Below are 18,756 nucleotides of genomic sequence, written 5' to 3'. Positions count from 1 at the left end.
CAATAATTATTAAAAAAAATATGTAGAATATTGAATAAAAATATTATGTTAAAAGTTCTATGATTAATTACAACTAAAAAGCGGAATGAGGGATTATTAAACAAAATATTAAAAAAGATTAAGCTATTAATAAACAATTTAGTAGAATAATTACAAAAAGAAATAATAAAACACTATATAATGTTTACAATCCACAAATTATGAATTATGTGTTTTTTTTTCATATCTTTTTGTTTTACTATTCTTTTTTATCATTTCGATTGAATAAACTGAAATGAGAAAGTTTATATTTAGTAGTTTTTAATTTAAGAATAGATGTTACTCAACTAACTAATATATAAATATATATCATTTATTTTCTTATGGAATTTGTTTGATACTTCTCTTTAAAAAACAAAAAGAATGATTAATTTTGTATCAATAGAATTAGTAACTATTATTTATTAATGGTTCAATAACAAATTTCCATATTTGTGATTTATTTGGTTTGATAAAACTGGTTTGTAGTATTCAGAAAATGTTCAAATACCTTTTTAACACTTACAAAAAAATTATTAGTTAAAAGATGCTTCAATCACTTATTTGATTCTTGTTAAAAGTAAATAGTATTTCATTTCTATTAACAAACAAAAATCATATTAACAACACATAACTTGTTAATACACTCCAAATATTCATTAAAATATTTTAATGAGATAACGGACATCAACAACACGATATAAATGTTGTATTTGTGTTATATACTCAACAAACAACTTCTTTACCTAATTTAAATATCAAATTATTGATATTGTTTACAATTTAATATGAAGTAATTACAACAATTAAATGATTATTAAATCACTACTTTTAATAAAGATTCAAATACAACATAATATAAAAGTGAATGATTAATATTGTTCATTAATAATAGAATATTTATTGATAAAATAAATTATTCAAAAAAGAAACAAAAATAAATGGAAGATTTGTTTAAGTTTCATATTTAACAATTAGAAAGATTAATTCAATTAAAGGCAAAAATGTTGAATATCATAGAAGTGTTAGACATTACTATTTTAGCTAAAAACATATTAATAATATGTTTCAGTATTGAGTTGAATACGTTTTTCTTTATTTCATTTTTCTAAGTTATTTTCAACATCTTTTATTTAATAGAAACAATATTATTTAATGATATTTACAAATTTTTGATTCAACTTAGTTATATTAATAGGTAGTTGGTGATAGAAAATAATAAGAATAAGTTATATCAATTAATTGAATATCAAACAGAACTAATAAATACTAATTATTTTGAAAGTCGTATTATTTAATTCAAGAATTTTGAGTTAATTTAGTTAATAAGAAATTGTTTATTTTTTTTAATTAAGAGCATTTGGTGTTTATTATATTACACTTTAATTACATTAATTATTTAATACTTTTAAAATGTGAATAACATTTAAATGTAATTTAACACTCTGTAACAAAGAATTAAATTAACATATTGTCTTGCAAATAAAATCTATATTAGAATATTTAATACTATTCTAAATATATTTTTACTATGAAAAAAATATAATTATTTTATAATACTTGAATAATAATTATTTACAATGAGGATTTTTGAAGTTTATTTGAGATAGATTATTTTTTGATTTGTGATTTGTGAAATATTTTATATTTTATTGTCATTTTTATGAATGGTTTTTCTTTTCACTTACTTTTTATTGATAATTCTGTGTTTTTTTTTTTGCTTATATATTTTTTTCTTAGTATTTAGACTATTGGACGTGTGATTTGGTTTGTTATTTGAAAGTACTTCCACAAGAGGGATATTAAAGATAACAAAGAAGAGAAAGGAGTGATAGATTAATAGTAAAGAGAAGAGAAAATGGAATAAGTGTTTTAAATAAACAAATAAAATGAATGTATAAGAAGAAATAAAGAAGAATAAAGAAAGAATGAACAAGAAAAGTTAAAGAGAGAAAGAAAAGTATAAAAGGAATAAAGAAAAGAAAGATCAGAAAGAAGTTGATAAAATAACACAAAACACTTTATGAGATAAGAAGAAAAATGGACAAGAGTATAAAAAGAAATTAATTAGATAAAGTAGACTCAGATGGAGAAGAATCATCAGGAATAGAATTTACAACAACAGGAGAAAGAAGATGACGATTAGAAGCATTTCTATCACTCATCACTTCAAATTGGATTGGAGTAGCTCTAGTAGATGTTTCTGCAAGATTAATTTCTAATTCAGGATTTAAATCAGTTTGGAGAGGTGAATTAACTGATGATAATCCAGAGGCACACATAATAATCTTTTTCTTAGCAACTCTCTTTAATTCATCAGCACAACCTGATTGTTGAACAAGATGATTAAAGATAGTATTTTCATTATCAATCAAATGAGAAGGAGAATCATTTTCTACTAATTCACCTTTATCAAATACAAACACTTTATTAGCATCCATAATACTTTGTAATCTATGTGCAACAGTAATCACTGTACATTCATTGAAACTCTCTTTGTTTGAAACTTACAAGTTTATTGATGTGTCAGAAGAGTAACATTATCATGGTGGTTTATTGTCAAGAACATAAAGTGTAAGGTCAAACTAACGAAGAGGTATTATGAGACATTAACAAATCAATAACACAATGAAAATCTATAAATAAGAAAGACTGTCTCATCAAAGTGATGACGTTATTACTTTCATTATCTAAAGAATAACCTTTCAACACAGATGACAAAATGTATGGCTATTATTTTAGAAAAAAAAAACATGGTATTTTGTATCAGAACAATCCTCTAATGAAGAAACTAGTTTATTAATTCTTATATTGAGAAACATATAACTTTAAATAAGATAAAGAAGTATCTAAATAAAAATTATTTATTTACTATTTTAAGTTTTTCTTTTTTCTATAAAAAAATCAAAAAAATACTGAAAAGGGTGTTTCAAAACTTGATTAACTATGTCAAACATTCGATTTGATTTTATCAATGAAAATAAAGAAGCACGTCAAAAAGAAAGATCACAGTTGAGGACATCAAGGAGGGTGCAGTCTTTAGCAAAAAGGAGAACAGAATATCAATCACAAGTTCAAGAAGAGTCAAAAATGGAAGAAGGTGATGAGGATGATTTTTTGGTTCGAGGAACAGGGAAATTACAACGTCAAACACAAACAATAGAATCACCAAGTGCACGTCGGCAACATACCAGATCTATTTCTTATTTTGCTAATTCTTTGGTTGAATCACAAAACATTCCAGAAAGAGTGAAAGAGTTATTAGAACAACTTTTTCAGGGGATAAAATTAAACGGATACACAAGTTACAAAGTTATTGAAGCAACAGGAATTATTCCAGTTCTTGTCAATTTCATTAACCATCCAAACTCATCAATTTCTGCACTTTCTCTTGAGATAATCAATCTACTTCTACTTGAGTCGTCAGATTTTGTCACTGGATTTATTAATGAAAAGATAGTCTATGCCCTTTCACATAAAATAGAAACTGCACCAACTGAACTAAGAATTACAATTGTTACACTAATTGGAAATATCGCTGGTGATCGTGCAGAAACAAGAGATTATCTCCTTGGAGAAAATGTTGTAAACTTGATTCAAAAATTAGTTAGTATGTATAATAATGTAACACCAATGAAAGAAAGATTAATGTTTTTGATTTCAAATTTATGTCGAAGTCAACCATTTGTAGATTTAGAGAAAGTACAAATGTTACTTCCTTACATTTTTTCTTCAATCAAACAAAAGACATTTGATAAAATTATGGCTGATGCACTTTGGGGATTTTCTTTTATAGTTTCTAACCCACAAAATATTTGTAAATTTCAGGATTTTGAACTTTTAGAAACTATTCTTTCGTGTTTGTCAACTACAAATAACGATATTATTGGTGCTATATTAGCTGTATTAGTTAGTTATATTGACAATGATATTTCTTGTGCGAATTGGTTAATTGAACATAATGTAATAAATTATTTAAATACCATTATCCATTCACAATGTAATAGTAAAACAAAAGTTCATGCAGCTTTTGTATTATCTGAGCTAGTTCTTATACCAAATACAAAAGTAGTACCAACATTAATATCAAGTGTTTTTGTTGACTTACCACCTTTAATTAGTAGTAACTATAATGATTTTGAATTTAAAAAAGAAATTGGATGGCTTGTAACAAATTGTATTTTATCAATTAAATCACCAAAAGATTTACTTACATTATTATCTATTAAAGACTTTTATTTAATGTTCATGCTATTCTTTGATGATGACAATACAAAATTTATTACTCAACTTCTTAGTTGTGTGTTTATTCTTTCTGAATTTGATCAGAAAACAAATTTTTGTCATCATATTATTGATAATTTACAAGAAAGAAATCTTGACAATATTCTTTCCTCATTTGAACTCTCTAAATTCTCTTCAAATTCTTTAGTTCTTGAACAACTAAATAAAATTAAAAAATCAATGAAGTATGTAACATCTTCATTATTTTAATATTCATTCATAAATTGGCTTTAAAAAATATCAATAACGTTATTATTGAAAAACTAATCAAAATTGACTCCTTCGTTGATTATATTTGATTTGTCTTGTAAAATATGAATTTATTATTAAAGCTCTGAAGTGAAATTTTGTACTAATGCTGGATTATGTCCTGTTTTCTTAAAAAATACACTTTTATTTCCACTTGAAGTAGTAGAAACTCGTGACTTTGTTATTGGTGTTTGTTGTTTATCTCCAACGGTACTTTTTGATCCTAATACCCATTTAGAAGCTCTGTTGTTAGCTACATTAATAGATGACATAACATTATTTTCTTCAGTATCTTTACTTTCTTCTAAAGTAGTACTTTCTGCCTTTGCTTCTTCATTATCTCTTATTATATCATTTGTATTTTCAATTTTAAACTCTTCTTTCGTACAACCTTTTGCCTCAGACATTTCAGAATTTTCATTCTTCTTTTCTTTTTCCTTCACTAATTTCTTCGAACTAGAAACTTTGCTTAATCGTCTATCGTCTGGGTGATTTAAAGAATATTCATTAAAACACACTTTACAAACACGTTCTAAAACAGTGCTCTGAGGTGTAATTGGAATTCTTCCTTTACTACATTCTCCACAAATACATTTACCACATTTTCTACAATGATGTCTTCTATTAACAAAAGTAAATTTAACTTTACATAATGCACATTCAGGTGAGTCACTGTCAGGAACAAAAACAGGACGAATAAATTCATCTTGACTCTTATCTCCTATAGTTTCTTTAGCATTTTTTATTTGTTCACTAATATTGTTAAACCATAATTCTTTTTCTTCTTTACTCTTAGCAAATACAACAAAACTACGTTCTGAATTCATTATCTGAAATGCATTTTGAATTTTGTCTGTATCTTTATTATCTTTAATAATTGTTGATTTCATTTTAAATACTTCACTGATTTGTACAGAATGTTCATTTCCTTCTCCATATATAAGAATATCATTAAATAATACAAAATATCTCTCCTTGTTTGCTTTACGACATACTTTTGTTAATTCACCTTCTTGCACAAAAAATCTATGAGCTTGAACAATATCTTTCTCACATTTTTCTCCTTTTTTAGCAATACTTTCATTAAAAGCAGAGTAATTTGTTAAAACCTTCTTCATTCTAAATAATGCTAATCTTCGTTCTGATTCTTTAATAGACTCATTTACATCCTTAGTTACTTCCTCCATTTTAATTAATGTTTCATTAAGAATGTCATAATCTTTGTGGTCTTTTGGAGTATTTTTTTGAAGCTCTTTTAATAATAATACATATCTAGGTAGTCTTTGAACTGGCATAATTAAAAATGAACGTAAGTCATGTTTAATATCCCCAGGTAAACTTTCTCTACATTGTTCAAGTAATTCATTCATAGCTTTATTTTCTTCCCAGTCAGCAATAATATTAAATGCTTTTTCATTATAACTAACGAATTGTTTATATGCTTTTAAGAAAGGGACTATTGTCTTAAACTTAACTACAATAACATCTTCTAAATCTTCATTTTCATCCTCAGTCATTAATGTTTTCTTAAGTTGTTCATTTACCGCAATAATTTGATCAAAGTCTCTAAAAACATCATCAACTTCTTCTTGTTTTGCTATTTTTGATTGCTTAAGCACTTCGTGATAGTACTTCTCACAATCTTCCAAAGACTTGACATAACTAACTTCTGTAGTTAAAATTTCTTGTGCTACACGTTGTCGTTTAGTTAGTGGCTTTTTGCTTTCTTTCGTGATTCCTTCCATTAAAATTAATTTAAGTTCTCTTTGTTCGACTTTATTCTTTTTATTTCAAAAAGTATTGAGTTGAAAAAGGAGTATAAAAAAGAAGTTTTGTTTTTATTCATTTCTTTCGTTTTAATAAAAGGAAAAAAACATTAATTCATAAACAAGAGAGAAGAATTATTTAAGAATGATTAAATTCATTTAATAAAATAATATACAAATACCAATATTTAAAATATTACTTCTTATGCACCCTTCTTTGATAATCGATATACATTCTTTTATATGTTTCAATACTTATTTTGCCTTCTACAAGGAGTTGATCAATATCTTCTAATGATAAAGTACTAACATCAGGTAATGGTTCATTTTTATTGACTTGTTGTTGTTTAAGTTTTTGAGCAATTTGACTAAATTCTTGTTGACTTGTAGTAGAACGAAGTGTTTGATGTAGTGAAGGATCAACTTGAGGTAAAAGTTGATGATTATAGTCAAAATGGAAAGCAGAATTAGGATGTGGTTGTATTCCGTTTGGTTTTGGTAATAGACGAAATTGGTTATACCCATATTGATATAAATTATTTATTTGATGATAATCTATTGGGTGTTGACAAAAAGGAGAAGTGTTATATCCGTATTGTGTATAGAAAGGTGGGCGTTGTTGTGAATAGAAAGGAGAACATTGATATGAATTTAGAGGGAAAGGAGGTTGAGAGTTAGTGAAGTTTCTTTCTTTCCATTGACTAGTCCTGTCATCAGAAGGTCCTTGTTTTAGTTTTTGAATTTGTTGTTTAAGAGTAGATTGGATTTCTGAAAGGTTTTCTTTTCTTTTTTTGAGAGGAGGATAATTTGAAAAGTCAAGTTGAAGACAAACCAAAACGTCTAAACTGTTTGAAGAGTCATTCCATCGTTGTAATAAAGGATGAATAATAGTTCTATCATCCATAGCATAAGGATGTTGAGGAACAATAACCATATCAGGAGAAGGATCAGTAAAGAAGAAAGGGGGTTTCATAGGATAATCATAAGGAAACATTATCATAATAGGAATATTATAATTAGCACCTAAGTATTGAATTGGAATTGTTCCAACTAATGTTGCGTATTGTAAATAATTAAGAGGATGAGGTAAAACTGTTGGTGACATAGGAAATGCTTTTTGAATTGCTTGTATTTCGATTTCTATTCGTTTAAAGTATATATACATTGGTTTTATAGACAAAAAAATTTGTTCAAGAGTCGGGACATTCATTATTATTCACTTTTCTAAATTCTTTAGCTTTTCCTTTTTTAAGTTTCTTAGTTTATGAAGTTAATCAATTTCTTCTTTCTATTTTGGTTTTTTTTTGTTTTTATTTAAAATAATTATTTTTTTTTAAATAAATTATCATAGAGAAGTTCGGGATAAGTTTATTTTTATTTGGTGAAGATCCAACAATAGACTTTCCTCAGCATCAGAAGATTTTGGAAATAAGTAGAAAAGTTAAATTATAAAAATCAAAAAGGAAAATTCCTCATTTATTTAAATAAGTAAATAAAACATAACATTATTTTATTTTTAGAAAAAAATGTTATTACATGAAAAAGGAAAAAGGTTTTAAGAAAAAAAAAAAAGAAGAAGACAAAACTAAAAAATAGAATAAAACAAAGATGTCAAGGGCTGATGCATTATTTCAAATACTTAATGGACTTGGACCACGAGTAGAACAACAATTATTTTTTATTTTAGATTTTCAAATAAGTTATAAAACTGATATTTGTACAGTTCCAGTAGAAATATGTATTAAACCAACATTATTAAATGGAACAATTAATATTGAATGTTTTCAAACGATTATTAATCAACCAATTCCAATTCAACATTTTCTTAATTCTAAACATTATACTGATTTTGAACATGGAATTTCACAAGAAAATAATCCAGTTCCACAAACTGATTTTGATTTTTTATGGAAAAAAATTAATACATTTATTAAATCAAATATGTCAAAATATAGCGATTCTTCAATGTTACCAATTATTATTTGTACACCATTTATATCAAGTGTTCAATGCGTTGAATTTTTAGCTTCTCAAGCTAAAGTCTCTGATGTAAGAAGAAGTATTTTTAATACTATGTTTTCAGTTGATGATTTTGTTGAATGTGTTAATAGATTTAAAGAAATTATTCCAAATACTAATGCAATTTATAATTTCTATAAACCTTTGGTTTGTTGGACTTGTAATAATGATTTTAAATGTGACTTTCATAAATCAAATGGAACTAGAACTTTTTGTTGTTCTAAAACAAATTCTGAATATTTGGCTTCTACACTTTGTGATTTGTACAAAACAATTAAATCAAAAATATTTGTTGCATCAATGCCTTCTCAAGTCCAATCAATGGTTCCTCAACAACAATTATATTATTGATCAATTTTATCCGTTTTTTTTTTTAGTTTATTTGTGTTTTGTTTTTTGTTTTAATTCATTCAAAATTATTTAAAATTCTTAATTTTCAAATTAAGAATTTTACTTGCTAAATATATTTATTTCATTTAATAATCATTTTTTTTTTAAAATAACTTATTAAAACATAAACTTATAGAATTAATATTTATTATATTTTATTATACTATTCAAACGCTTTTCAATAGAAGAAACAAAAAGATTTATCTTTATACAACTAATTGATTTTATCAAATAAATCAATTTTAATACTTTTATAATAGTATTAATTCACCTTTTTTTTTGTTAATTATTTAATTTTTACAAAAGTTTCTTACTTAAAATAAAATATTATAAATTACATTGTTATAAGTATTGTTTTTTACTTAGTTTTTAATGTATCAAGTTTATTTTCATAAAACATTTTATTATTGTTTATTTGTTAATTAATATTCATTTATTTGTTATTATTACTTTCATGCTTTTATTATTTTATTACTTAACAATTTATCTGTTATCTTTTTTTTCCATATTTCATTCAAATAAATTTCATTTATTTTGGATTAGTCAGTATATTTTATTATTCAAGAGTTGGTTCTTGATAAAAATGTTTTAATATTAACTTAGTTTTTAGTCTAGTATGAAATAGTCATATTGGTAATTAAGTGTATTGATTACAAAAATTATTTTGAACTATAAGTTTTAGATTTGAACAACAAAGCAATATTTGGTGAAGTACTCAAGATAAAATATAAACTATTTAAATGAAACTTTTAACAGTTAAGGAAGGTTGGTAGATTATTTTAAAAATTATGGAAAAAAATCTCAAATAATTAATCAAATGAGTAACAACATTGAAACTGAACAATATACTCAACAATCACTAGCTCTTCCTGATGGTTGTGAAGATCCATTACATCCATTTCATGACATTTATATTTATTTAAAAAAAAATGATGAATGTAGAAATGCATGTTCTCAACAATGTCTTATTTTACCACAGACTCAAACTGAACCACATTTACCAATAAATAGAATTCCTGATCCTGGAGCAAATTTCAGAATAGTTCCAGAATTTCTCTTTCTTTATAAAGACAGATTCATATCTCATCGTAATGAGATTCAATCAATCATTTCAAAATTACCATCTTCAACTTATCCATTTCCGTCATTTGATGAATATAATAAATTAATCAAACAATCTCCGAAAGTTGAATATCTCGCGTCTTTTCAGAACACACAAATTATTGAATTACTTAATTACTCAAGAATTATTTGTAAATCAAAAACATCATATCCTCATGTATTCTTAGAATGGCTCTATGGCCTTTTGTTATTTCTTCAATCTCCTTTTGAACCAGAAGTTTCTGCTACTCTTAATAATATTTTAAAATATCTTTGTCGTGCGAAACATGCAATTCTAGATCCATATGATAGTTCATTACCATCATATAATGTTATTATTGCAATTATTGGAATATATTATGGGGAGGCATCAGAAGATGATATTCTTTAATTTGATTAGTGTTAATCTTTTTTTTTTAAAAAAAAAATCTAACAATTTTCATATTAATATATTTTTAGAACATACTTTCTAGAACTTTCTATTGATATAAAAAGAAGAACTTAAAAATGATAATTACACAATGCCTCACGAATCAATAATACTCGGAAAAAACCATGAAGAATTTCTTAAAAGTCTTGGATTTTACCAAAAAATTAAAGCAGATAATCATTGTGTTTTTAGAACACCAAATGATAAAGTTATTATTGATCATATTGTTAGTCCAAATGATGATACAAGAATTGTTCTTCGTATGTTTTTTATTAACTTTATTAAATTATTAAAAGTAAATAATAGACCAATGGAAGAAATTGCATCATTAATTCCAATTCAAGAATTAAATTCTAATGGCAAACCAGAAATTGTAGTTGCAGGAGAGAAATTAGAATTTGATCAAGATTGGCATAATCAATTACCAACTGACCAAATAAATCGTTGGTGGTTAATTTTTGATTTTGCTTTTAATCTTTCAAAGAAAATTTAATGGTTTTATTTAATAAAAAATAAACCAATCATTGTTTGTACAATTATTATTTTTTGGTTTTTATTTTTTTAATTCGTTTGTATTTTCTTCAAAAATATATTAAATTCTTTGTTTTGAGTTGAGTGAAAAAAAGAGAAGAAAATTATAAAAATATTATTCTTTGAAAAATTTTTATGAAAACTATTTTCTTACTTCAATATTTTAAACTTAAACTTTTTATTCCATTTTTATAAATTTCATGAACAAATCAAAACAGTTAGACTCATATTCAATACTCATAATTTGTAAATATTTTAAAACACCTGAAGATTTTATTAACATTATTTGCGTTTGTAAAAAATTTAATGAAACATTAAAAAAACTTAGGTTTAATCCAATTTCTATAATAACTAAAAAATTATTCCCTTTAATTCAAACGCAATATTTATATTTTCCAACAGATGAAAGAATCCCAACAATTGAATTTTATTGTTATGACTGTAAAATAACTTTCTCTAGATTCTTCTTTACTTCTAATAAACAAAAAACTAAATTTAAATGTATTGAATATACACTAAATGATCGTATGAAATTTGGTAATAAAATTCCTAAATTGATTAAGTCCCTTGGCAAAGGATTGTTTGCTGATTCAAATTTTGAAAAAATTATCCCTTATTCCCCTCCTCCTCATTGTTCTATCTGTAATAAACTACATAACATTGTTCCAAATTCTGGTATTAATGAAAATCCTCAATTAAATCATTCAAAGAGTAAAAATATCTTATTAAATCTCCAACTTGACTCTCTTGAAGATAACGTCAATGAACTAACAGACCAACAAAAAGAAGAAAACAAAAAGTTCTTACAAATACCAAACTACATCCAAAGCATTGGCTCTGAATGTTTTTTAAATTGTTCTTCATTAACATTTATTAAACTGTCAAATACAATCACAGAATTAGGAAACGGTGCATTCAAAAATTGTGCTAAAGTTAGTCATCTTATATTGTCAACAAATATTACTTCTTTACCACCAACGTTATGTTATGGGTGTCATTCTCTCTCTCAAATATCTTTTCCCCCTTATTTAGTTTCAATAGGTGATAATGCTTTTGCTCAATGCACTAATTTAGTATCACTACAATTACCTCAAACAATAACATCAATTGGTTCTTTTGCTTTTTGTGGTTGTTGTTCTCTTCGTTCAGTTAATATTCCAAGTATTAATAAAATAAATCCATACACATTTAGCGAATGTTTCTCTCTTTATCAAATAAGCATTCCATCCACAGTAACTGCAATTGATACTTGTGCTTTTAAGAAATGCACCTCATTAACACAAATCGGGTTATGTTCTTCTCTTGTAAAATTTGGGGACAGTTGTTTTTATCAGTGTCATTATCGTTTGTTTAAGGATTATATTCTTCCTGAACGATGTTTTATAAATTATAATTAAGTAGTTGTTTCTATCTCTTTATCTAAATATTTAACAAAAAAGTAAATTCAAAAATATAAATGACTGTCAATTACCAGCTTTTAGAACAAAAACCTAATGAAGTACAAAGTTGATTTCCAGAAGCAGGTAAGTCATGTGATAAGTCGATGAGTTGGATTTTCATGAAACTTTCTAAACAAAGTCTTTCATTAGGAGAGGATTGACAATAATTAAGGACGTTTTTAGTAAGAAGATGTTGAGAAGTGCCTTTAGCGATTTTGTCAATGACGTAATTTCCAATATTTTCACAGATAGAACAGATTTGCTGAAGAGAGTTTGTGTCATTGACAATTGAGATTAAATATTTACCGTTTGGATTTCTTAATTCTTTGATGAGATTATTGAGAATGACATTTATGTGTTTATTTTGATGACGCCTAATTTTAATATCATTGGTAAGGGATTTAATGTTGTTGTCATAGAATTTACGGGATATTTGACAAACAATTGTATCTCTCATCTTAAGAAGCTTTTTTATTCTAATTTGATCAATCTTTAGTTTTCTTTCAAAAAGATGATTCATTTCAAGTAAATACTTTTCAATATTTCTTGCTTTTTTAATGGCTTCTTCACCAACTAATTTTAATTTTTCTTCTTCTTTCTTAATCTTTTTGTAAATTTTATCTCTTCTCATATAAAATTTAGGACTTAATTTTCCTTTACATTTAGATACTCTTTTACTAAGATTTTGTGCTCTTCGTTTATATTTAATTAAGACATTATTAATTACATCTTTTTTATGAATAATAACTTGTGCTTCATGAATCATTATTTTTTCAAATTCTTCAATTCTTTTTCTAATAATTTCTTCATCATATCTTTCAACTTTTTGTTTCATTGTTTTTTCAATTATATTTAATGGTTGTAAACTTTTATTAATGTCTCGCATTTTATTTGTTGCATTTCTAATTTCTTCTTTAGTACCACTATTTGTTTTTTTAATAATTTTATTAACTAGTCGTTGAATTCTTTTCTTTTTATCTTCTATTATTTGGATTTTTCTTTGAAGTTCTTTTCTAATCCATTCGACATTTTCTTTTCTTTGTTGTTTAATTTCTTCAATTTCTTTTCTTCTTTCTTCATTTCTTTCTTCTTCTTTTTTAATTCTTTCTGAAATCTTTTTAATTCTTTCTTGATTTTCTTCTATTTCTTTAATTCTATCTTTTGTTATTCCTTTACATTTCTTTCTACTAATGTCTTTATTCCTTCCTTTGATTATATCTTTTCTTCTATTTAATAAACTTATTCGTTTTTCTAAATTAAAATATTCAAATTCTAATTCTTCAATCCTTTCTTTTTGTTTGATACTTAATTCTTCTTTTGCTTCAATAATTTCTTTTGTTTTTTTCTTTCTTTTTCCTTCTTCTTTCTTAACTTCTGAAATCGCTTCTTCCATTCGTTTTTTTCTTATTATCTCTCGTTCTTTTTTCATATATTCACTTCTTCTTTCTAAATCAATAATATCCCTTTGTATTTGTTTGATTCGCATTTCTCTTACTCGGCTCTCTTCTAGTATTTTTCCTGTTTCTAATTCACTTAGTGTTTGATTTCTTTTTAATACTTCATATTCTTTTTTCGCTCTCTCTTCACTTATTTTCTTTTCTTTTTTAAGTTCTTTTCTAATACTTTGAATCTTTTCCATTATACTACTAATCTCTTCTTCTTCTTGTTTTTCTATTTTGTTTTTACTTTCTCTTATAATCTCTTTTTCCGTTTTAATCCCTTCTTTTATATTACTTTTCTTTTCTTTAATTCTTATTTTTTTCTTTTCAATTTCTTTATTAATATCTTCTCTTTCTTCTTGGTAATATTCTTTAACTGCTTCTACTTCACTTTTACTGATTTTATTCTCAATTCCCTTCTTTTCATTTTCCAGTTTATTAATATCACTCTCAAGCATTATTATTTCTTGTTGACTTTTTTCTCTTTCTTCCTCTATTTCTTTCATTCTTTTTTCACTTCTTTCAATAACACTTTCTACAAATGATGGCTCTTTAATATTATTAACAAGCTCTTTACTTTTCTCTTCAAGTATTTCAATTTCTCTACTATCTCGGAATATGGTGTCTTTCATATTATTTAATCTTTCTTGTTCTTCTCTATTGCTGCATGTTCGATATTTTGAAACCTCACTTCTCATTTTCTCGCTTCGGTCTTTTAATCCCTTTATTTCTTCTTCTATTCTGCAATATAAAACAGTTGAGATTTTTTTTCTTCTTATTTCTCTTAATAAATGTTCAATATGATACCTAGGCATTTTATTTCTTGTTGAGTTAATCAATTCTCGATATTTGTACTCTCTTAAATTTAATTCATCCAGAATTTTATTCCCAAGACTGCATGATTGATTTATTTCGCTTCTTTTCGTGTCTGTTGTGTTTGTGGTTATTTCATTGGCATAAATAATGACAACAAAACCAAATAAAATGAAAAGACTGCTTCTCATTGTTATAAAATAATATGATTCTTTTTTTTTTCTTCCTTTTTTTCTTTTTTTCTTTTTTTGATGATTTTTAGGAAATTGAAAATATGAAAGAAAAAAAGAGAAATAAGAAGAATAGAATAAAAGGAAAAAGGGTTAAGAGAAACTTGAAAAGGAAGAATGTTATTGTACTACTGTGATAATTGCAAACAATATACTATGAAAACTGAATGTCCACAATGTAATGGGTATGTCCGTAGTGCACATCCAGCTAAATTTTCACCAGTTGATCCATATTCAAAATATAGAATTGCCACTAAAAAGGAGTTTGGACTTCTTCCTACATCCACAAAGAATTGATTGGTTTTCGTTTTTATTTGTTTTATTTTTTGTATTTCTTATCTGATTATCATCTCTTGTTTCTAACACTCAATGTTTTATTCTTCTATTTCTACTTCTGTTTTTCATTGGAATAGTTTTCTTCATCTTCTTTATTCTTGTGGATTTTCTCAATATTCGTTGTGCGTTTGTCACAAGTGTCATTCTTTTCTTCTTCTCCACTTCTTTCATTGTTAGCAAATTTTTAATGTCATCTTGTTGTTGTAGTTTTGTTCTTCATTTTCTTGTTGTGTATGGTTTATTTCTTCTCTTATTCTTTCTTCATTTTCATGATTTTTAATTGAGACTTGTTGATATTCTGAGATTTGTTTTTCTTTATCTCTTATCTTCTTTTTCATTTCATTACTTTCATTCTTCAGTTTCTTTCTATTAGTTCAGAGACAATGATAATTTCTTCTTTGTTTCTTATTTCAATGTCTTTTTTATTTCATTTATTTTACCTTCTATTTCTTTATTTTTCTTCTTGTACTTTTTATTATTCTTTATTTCATTACAAATTGGTTGTTTCTTTTTATTTGTATATTCTATTTCTTTCTCATGCTCTTTTCTAACTATTTTGTGCTTTTCCCATCATTTCATTTGAGATGATTTGTTCCTCTTTCTTTTTTATTTGATATTCTTTAATCTCTTCTTTTATTTTCTTAATTGGATTTTGATGTGTGTTTATTTCTTCTTAATCACTTTCTTCTTTCTTTTTGTATTTTCTTTTGTTTTCTGTGTTATTTATTATTCTTACAGCTTTACATTTATCTTTTTCTTTTTGATTGAATATACTCCTTGTTGATTATCATACCTTATTTTCTTTATTTTCCTTTTATCTTCTTTACTTTTTGAGTATTTCTTCATATTCTCCTTTTTCCCATTCACTTCTTATTCTTTTTATTCATTCTTGTATCTCATTTATTGTTATTCATTTATATTTGTTATTTGTATATTCTTTATTATTATTGTATTTATCTTGTTTTTTATTTGTTTTTCTTTGTGTCTTTCTCTTTGTATTTATTTTACCATTCATTTTATTGTGCCATTTATTGTTATTGAAATTCATTCTCTTGTATAACATTGAATTTCTATGTTTTGTTTGCTTTTCTTTACAATACATATTGATATTACTCAATAATTACTACAATAACATTTGGTATGTTCTGCATTGGAAAAGTATCTAAACAACAAAATAAATAAAAATTAGATATTTATTATTTCTGTCTAAACGATAACCATCAATTGCTCTTGACTTAGAAATACTCTGAATGTTTATTTCATTTGTTGACAGTTTCTTCAATAGTTAAACGATTTGTAGTATTTATTCTTGTATTTGGTCCAACAAAACACATGACTTTATTTGCATTTATAGTAGTAATTTGTGAATTAGAACTATTTAAATGTTCAACAATACCACATGTCAATGTGTTTATTGTACAATTAATTAAATTGAAACGCTTACAAACATCATCAGTAACTAAATTATCACATTCAACGTTTGTTAAAATGATAGAATTACATTTTACTTTTAAATATTTGATTTTACCACTTGTTACATTAAAAGAATCAAATGTATATTCTCCAAAATCCAATTCTTGTATATTACCCAAACTACAATACAAATGTTTATTTTCAAATGAAAATTCATAAACTTCATTTATTTTTATTTCTTTATCATTGCATTTAAAAATGATAGTTTTTGAAGCATTATTATTATTATTATAATTATTATTGTTATTAATGTTTATAAAATAATATATGTAACCAGTTTTAAATGAAGTAATTTTGTTTGTATCTACATAAATTTCATTTTTCTTAAGTAATGTATTGTTATGATACCATGTCACTTCTTCATTGGAATTATTTTGAAATACTTCTAATTTATCATCATATATATCCATTACTTTTCCTTGATAATTAGATATTATTATCTTTTTTAAGTGACATTTTGAAATATCAATTGATGCTTTACAGCTGTTAATTATTAATGATTTTAAATGTGGAGGAATGATAATATCAACATTTTGTTTTTCAACGTCTTGTATTGATAATGATTCAATTGATAATGGTGTTAAATCAATTCTATTTCCTTCATAGTCATTCAAAACATTTTTAATTAAAATATTCTGTAAATTGTTCTTTACAATTATTTCATTGATTTCATTGATTTTATTGAACACATCACTTTCAATAGTCATATCACAATTATCTATTAAGAATTGAGATTCATATGGTAATATTGGTAAATAAGGACAATTCATTGTTGATTTATTAATTGTTCTTGTGTAAAATCTACAATTAATGAATTGATTATAATCCATTTGATTTAATATGTTAGTGTTTGAATATGTAATAATAAAAATAATAATGAAATTGATTTGGTTATGCTTATTAAAATCAAATGACTTTGAAAGAAGTTGAAATTCACCAATACTACAAATAATAATTACTTTTTTTAATGTTGGTAATTCAAATAATTGTATTAATGCATTAATATCAATTCCATTCATAACAACTAATTCTTGTAATTGAATAAAATAGTTTGGATGTTTTTCTATTACTTTTTTACAATAATATCCATCTATTCGTATTTTCCTTATTTTGGAACAAAACCATTTTGTGTTAAACACTTGTGTTTGTTTGGATTGTTCATTCCATCCTCCTACTTCAATAAGTGGAATATCATTTGCTGTTATTTTGTATAATCTTGATGGACATCTTCTAACATAAAATGTTTGTAAATTAGGAAATAATGGAATAATTTCATCAAATGAATGATGGATTGTTAATTCATATGGATTGACATAAATCGTATTGATTGCTTCTTCACATGATTTACTTACTTGTGCAAATCTCCCTACATCTTTTAATGTTGGTAAATACAATAAAACATTCTTTAAAAAGACATTTTCTAAATGAGTCATTATTTGTTGTTATTTAGAAGTTTTTGTTTTTTAAGTTTTAATAAAAATGAGGAATATTTCTAATATTAGAAATATTATTTGTTATTTCATAACAATAATCAAATTATAAATAAATGATGATTGATTTTCATTTGAAATTGAATAACACAATATCCATTAATTAATTAATTTATTATTAAATAACTTTCTTGTTATTCAAACATTTTCATCATTTCATTTTTAATATTTATAACATTATTCTTTCATTCATATTAATACGATTAATTAAATATTCAATTAACAATAATTTGATGAGAATTGATTTGAATTAATCAGAAATAATAAAATAGAAATAAAACACAATAAACATAATGAATAGAAAAATACTATTCAATATAATATTCATTGAATTAATATGAATAACCACAAATCATTTGATAATGAATTGGAATTATCTTAATAAAGTAAATGTCTATGTTAGAAGAGAATTTGTGGTTTAAAATATTCATTTATTTAATGTTTGTGATATTTCTGACATAATATTTATGAGTTTTAATACAATTGAAAAGAAGAATAAATAAAATAATAGAAAAGAATAAATAAAAAGAAAAAACAACAATATCAAAAAGTATTGATTTATTCAATATGATGAAGATAAATATGAAATATCATTTTATCAAAATAATAAATAATGAAATAAATTTAATATATTAATATTTTCTTTATTTTTATTCTATGTCTTAATTATTTGTTATTTTATTATTTCTGTTGATTTCTTATTCTATTAGATACTTTAAAAATAATATTTCTAGAATACTATCAACTA

The 18,756-nt window shown here is 24.4% G+C and overlaps 11 protein-coding genes across 11 annotated transcripts, besides 2 other annotated features; 6 read left to right on the top strand and 5 right to left on the bottom strand.

The window, feature by feature from the left end:
• Positions 1 to 2,081: 2,081 nt before the first annotated feature.
• Positions 2,082 to 2,459, bottom strand: EHI_131560 (uncharacterized protein; the record flags this gene model as incomplete). The annotated part of the gene is made up of 1 exon (XM_644292.1): positions 2,082 to 2,459. The coding sequence occupies one exon, from the start codon at positions 2,457 to 2,459 to the stop codon at positions 2,082 to 2,084; it is 378 nt and encodes a 125-aa protein (XP_649384.1).
• Positions 2,460 to 2,964: 505 nt separating this feature from the next.
• Positions 2,965 to 4,512, top strand: EHI_131550 (Importin alpha subunit, putative; the record flags this gene model as incomplete). The annotated part of the gene is made up of 1 exon (XM_644291.1): positions 2,965 to 4,512. One exon carries the CDS (start codon positions 2,965 to 2,967, stop codon positions 4,510 to 4,512), a length of 1,548 nt encoding a protein of 515 aa, XP_649383.1.
• Positions 4,513 to 4,628: 116 nt separating this feature from the next.
• On the bottom strand, positions 4,629 to 6,296 carry EHI_131540 (Rho guanine nucleotide exchange factor, putative; the record flags this gene model as incomplete). The annotated part of the gene is made up of 1 exon (XM_644290.1): positions 4,629 to 6,296. The coding sequence occupies one exon, from the start codon at positions 6,294 to 6,296 to the stop codon at positions 4,629 to 4,631; it is 1,668 nt and encodes a 555-aa protein (XP_649382.1).
• Positions 6,297 to 6,513: 217 nt separating this feature from the next.
• EHI_131530 (uncharacterized protein) lies at positions 6,514 to 7,527 on the bottom strand (the record flags this gene model as incomplete). Its single annotated transcript, XM_644289.2, has 1 exon — positions 6,514 to 7,527. The coding sequence occupies one exon, from the start codon at positions 7,525 to 7,527 to the stop codon at positions 6,514 to 6,516; it is 1,014 nt and encodes a 337-aa protein (XP_649381.2).
• A 398-nt stretch (positions 7,528 to 7,925) lies between these two features.
• EHI_131520 (uncharacterized protein) lies at positions 7,926 to 8,687 on the top strand (the record flags this gene model as incomplete). The annotated part of the gene is made up of 1 exon (XM_644288.1): positions 7,926 to 8,687. One exon carries the CDS (start codon positions 7,926 to 7,928, stop codon positions 8,685 to 8,687), a length of 762 nt encoding a protein of 253 aa, XP_649380.1.
• An 856-nt stretch (positions 8,688 to 9,543) lies between these two features.
• Positions 9,544 to 10,218, top strand: EHI_131510 (uncharacterized protein; the record flags this gene model as incomplete). Its single annotated transcript, XM_644287.1, has 1 exon — positions 9,544 to 10,218. One exon carries the CDS (start codon positions 9,544 to 9,546, stop codon positions 10,216 to 10,218), a length of 675 nt encoding a protein of 224 aa, XP_649379.1.
• Positions 10,219 to 10,348: 130 nt separating this feature from the next.
• Positions 10,349 to 10,750, top strand: EHI_131500 (uncharacterized protein; the record flags this gene model as incomplete). Its single annotated transcript, XM_644286.1, has 1 exon — positions 10,349 to 10,750. One exon carries the CDS (start codon positions 10,349 to 10,351, stop codon positions 10,748 to 10,750), a length of 402 nt encoding a protein of 133 aa, XP_649378.1.
• Positions 10,751 to 10,988: 238 nt separating this feature from the next.
• EHI_131490 (uncharacterized protein) lies at positions 10,989 to 12,185 on the top strand (the record flags this gene model as incomplete). Its single annotated transcript, XM_644285.1, has 1 exon — positions 10,989 to 12,185. One exon carries the CDS (start codon positions 10,989 to 10,991, stop codon positions 12,183 to 12,185), a length of 1,197 nt encoding a protein of 398 aa, XP_649377.1.
• A 70-nt stretch (positions 12,186 to 12,255) lies between these two features.
• EHI_131480 (uncharacterized protein) lies at positions 12,256 to 14,481 on the bottom strand (the record flags this gene model as incomplete). The annotated part of the gene is made up of 1 exon (XM_644284.2): positions 12,256 to 14,481. One exon carries the CDS (start codon positions 14,479 to 14,481, stop codon positions 12,256 to 12,258), a length of 2,226 nt encoding a protein of 741 aa, XP_649376.2.
• Positions 14,482 to 14,826: 345 nt separating this feature from the next.
• Positions 14,827 to 15,006, top strand: EHI_131470 (ribosome biogenesis protein Nop10, putative; the record flags this gene model as incomplete). The annotated part of the gene is made up of 1 exon (XM_649817.1): positions 14,827 to 15,006. The coding sequence occupies one exon, from the start codon at positions 14,827 to 14,829 to the stop codon at positions 15,004 to 15,006; it is 180 nt and encodes a 59-aa protein (XP_654909.1).
• An 11-nt stretch (positions 15,007 to 15,017) lies between these two features.
• Positions 15,018 to 16,039: a repeat region.
• Positions 15,349 to 16,209: a repeat region.
• Positions 16,210 to 16,304: 95 nt separating this feature from the next.
• On the bottom strand, positions 16,305 to 17,951 carry EHI_131460 (uncharacterized protein; the record flags this gene model as incomplete). The annotated part of the gene is made up of 1 exon (XM_649818.2): positions 16,305 to 17,951. One exon carries the CDS (start codon positions 17,949 to 17,951, stop codon positions 16,305 to 16,307), a length of 1,647 nt encoding a protein of 548 aa, XP_654910.2.
• Positions 17,952 to 18,756: the final 805 nt, after the last annotated feature.

Source organism: Entamoeba histolytica, genomic scaffold (genome assembly GCF_000208925.1).
Source record: "Entamoeba histolytica HM-1:IMSS scf_1104750518307 genomic scaffold, whole genome shotgun sequence".
NCBI lineage: Eukaryota > Evosea > Mastigamoebida > Endamoebidae > Entamoeba > Entamoeba histolytica.
This window is presented reverse-complemented; position numbering and strand designations above follow the sequence as displayed.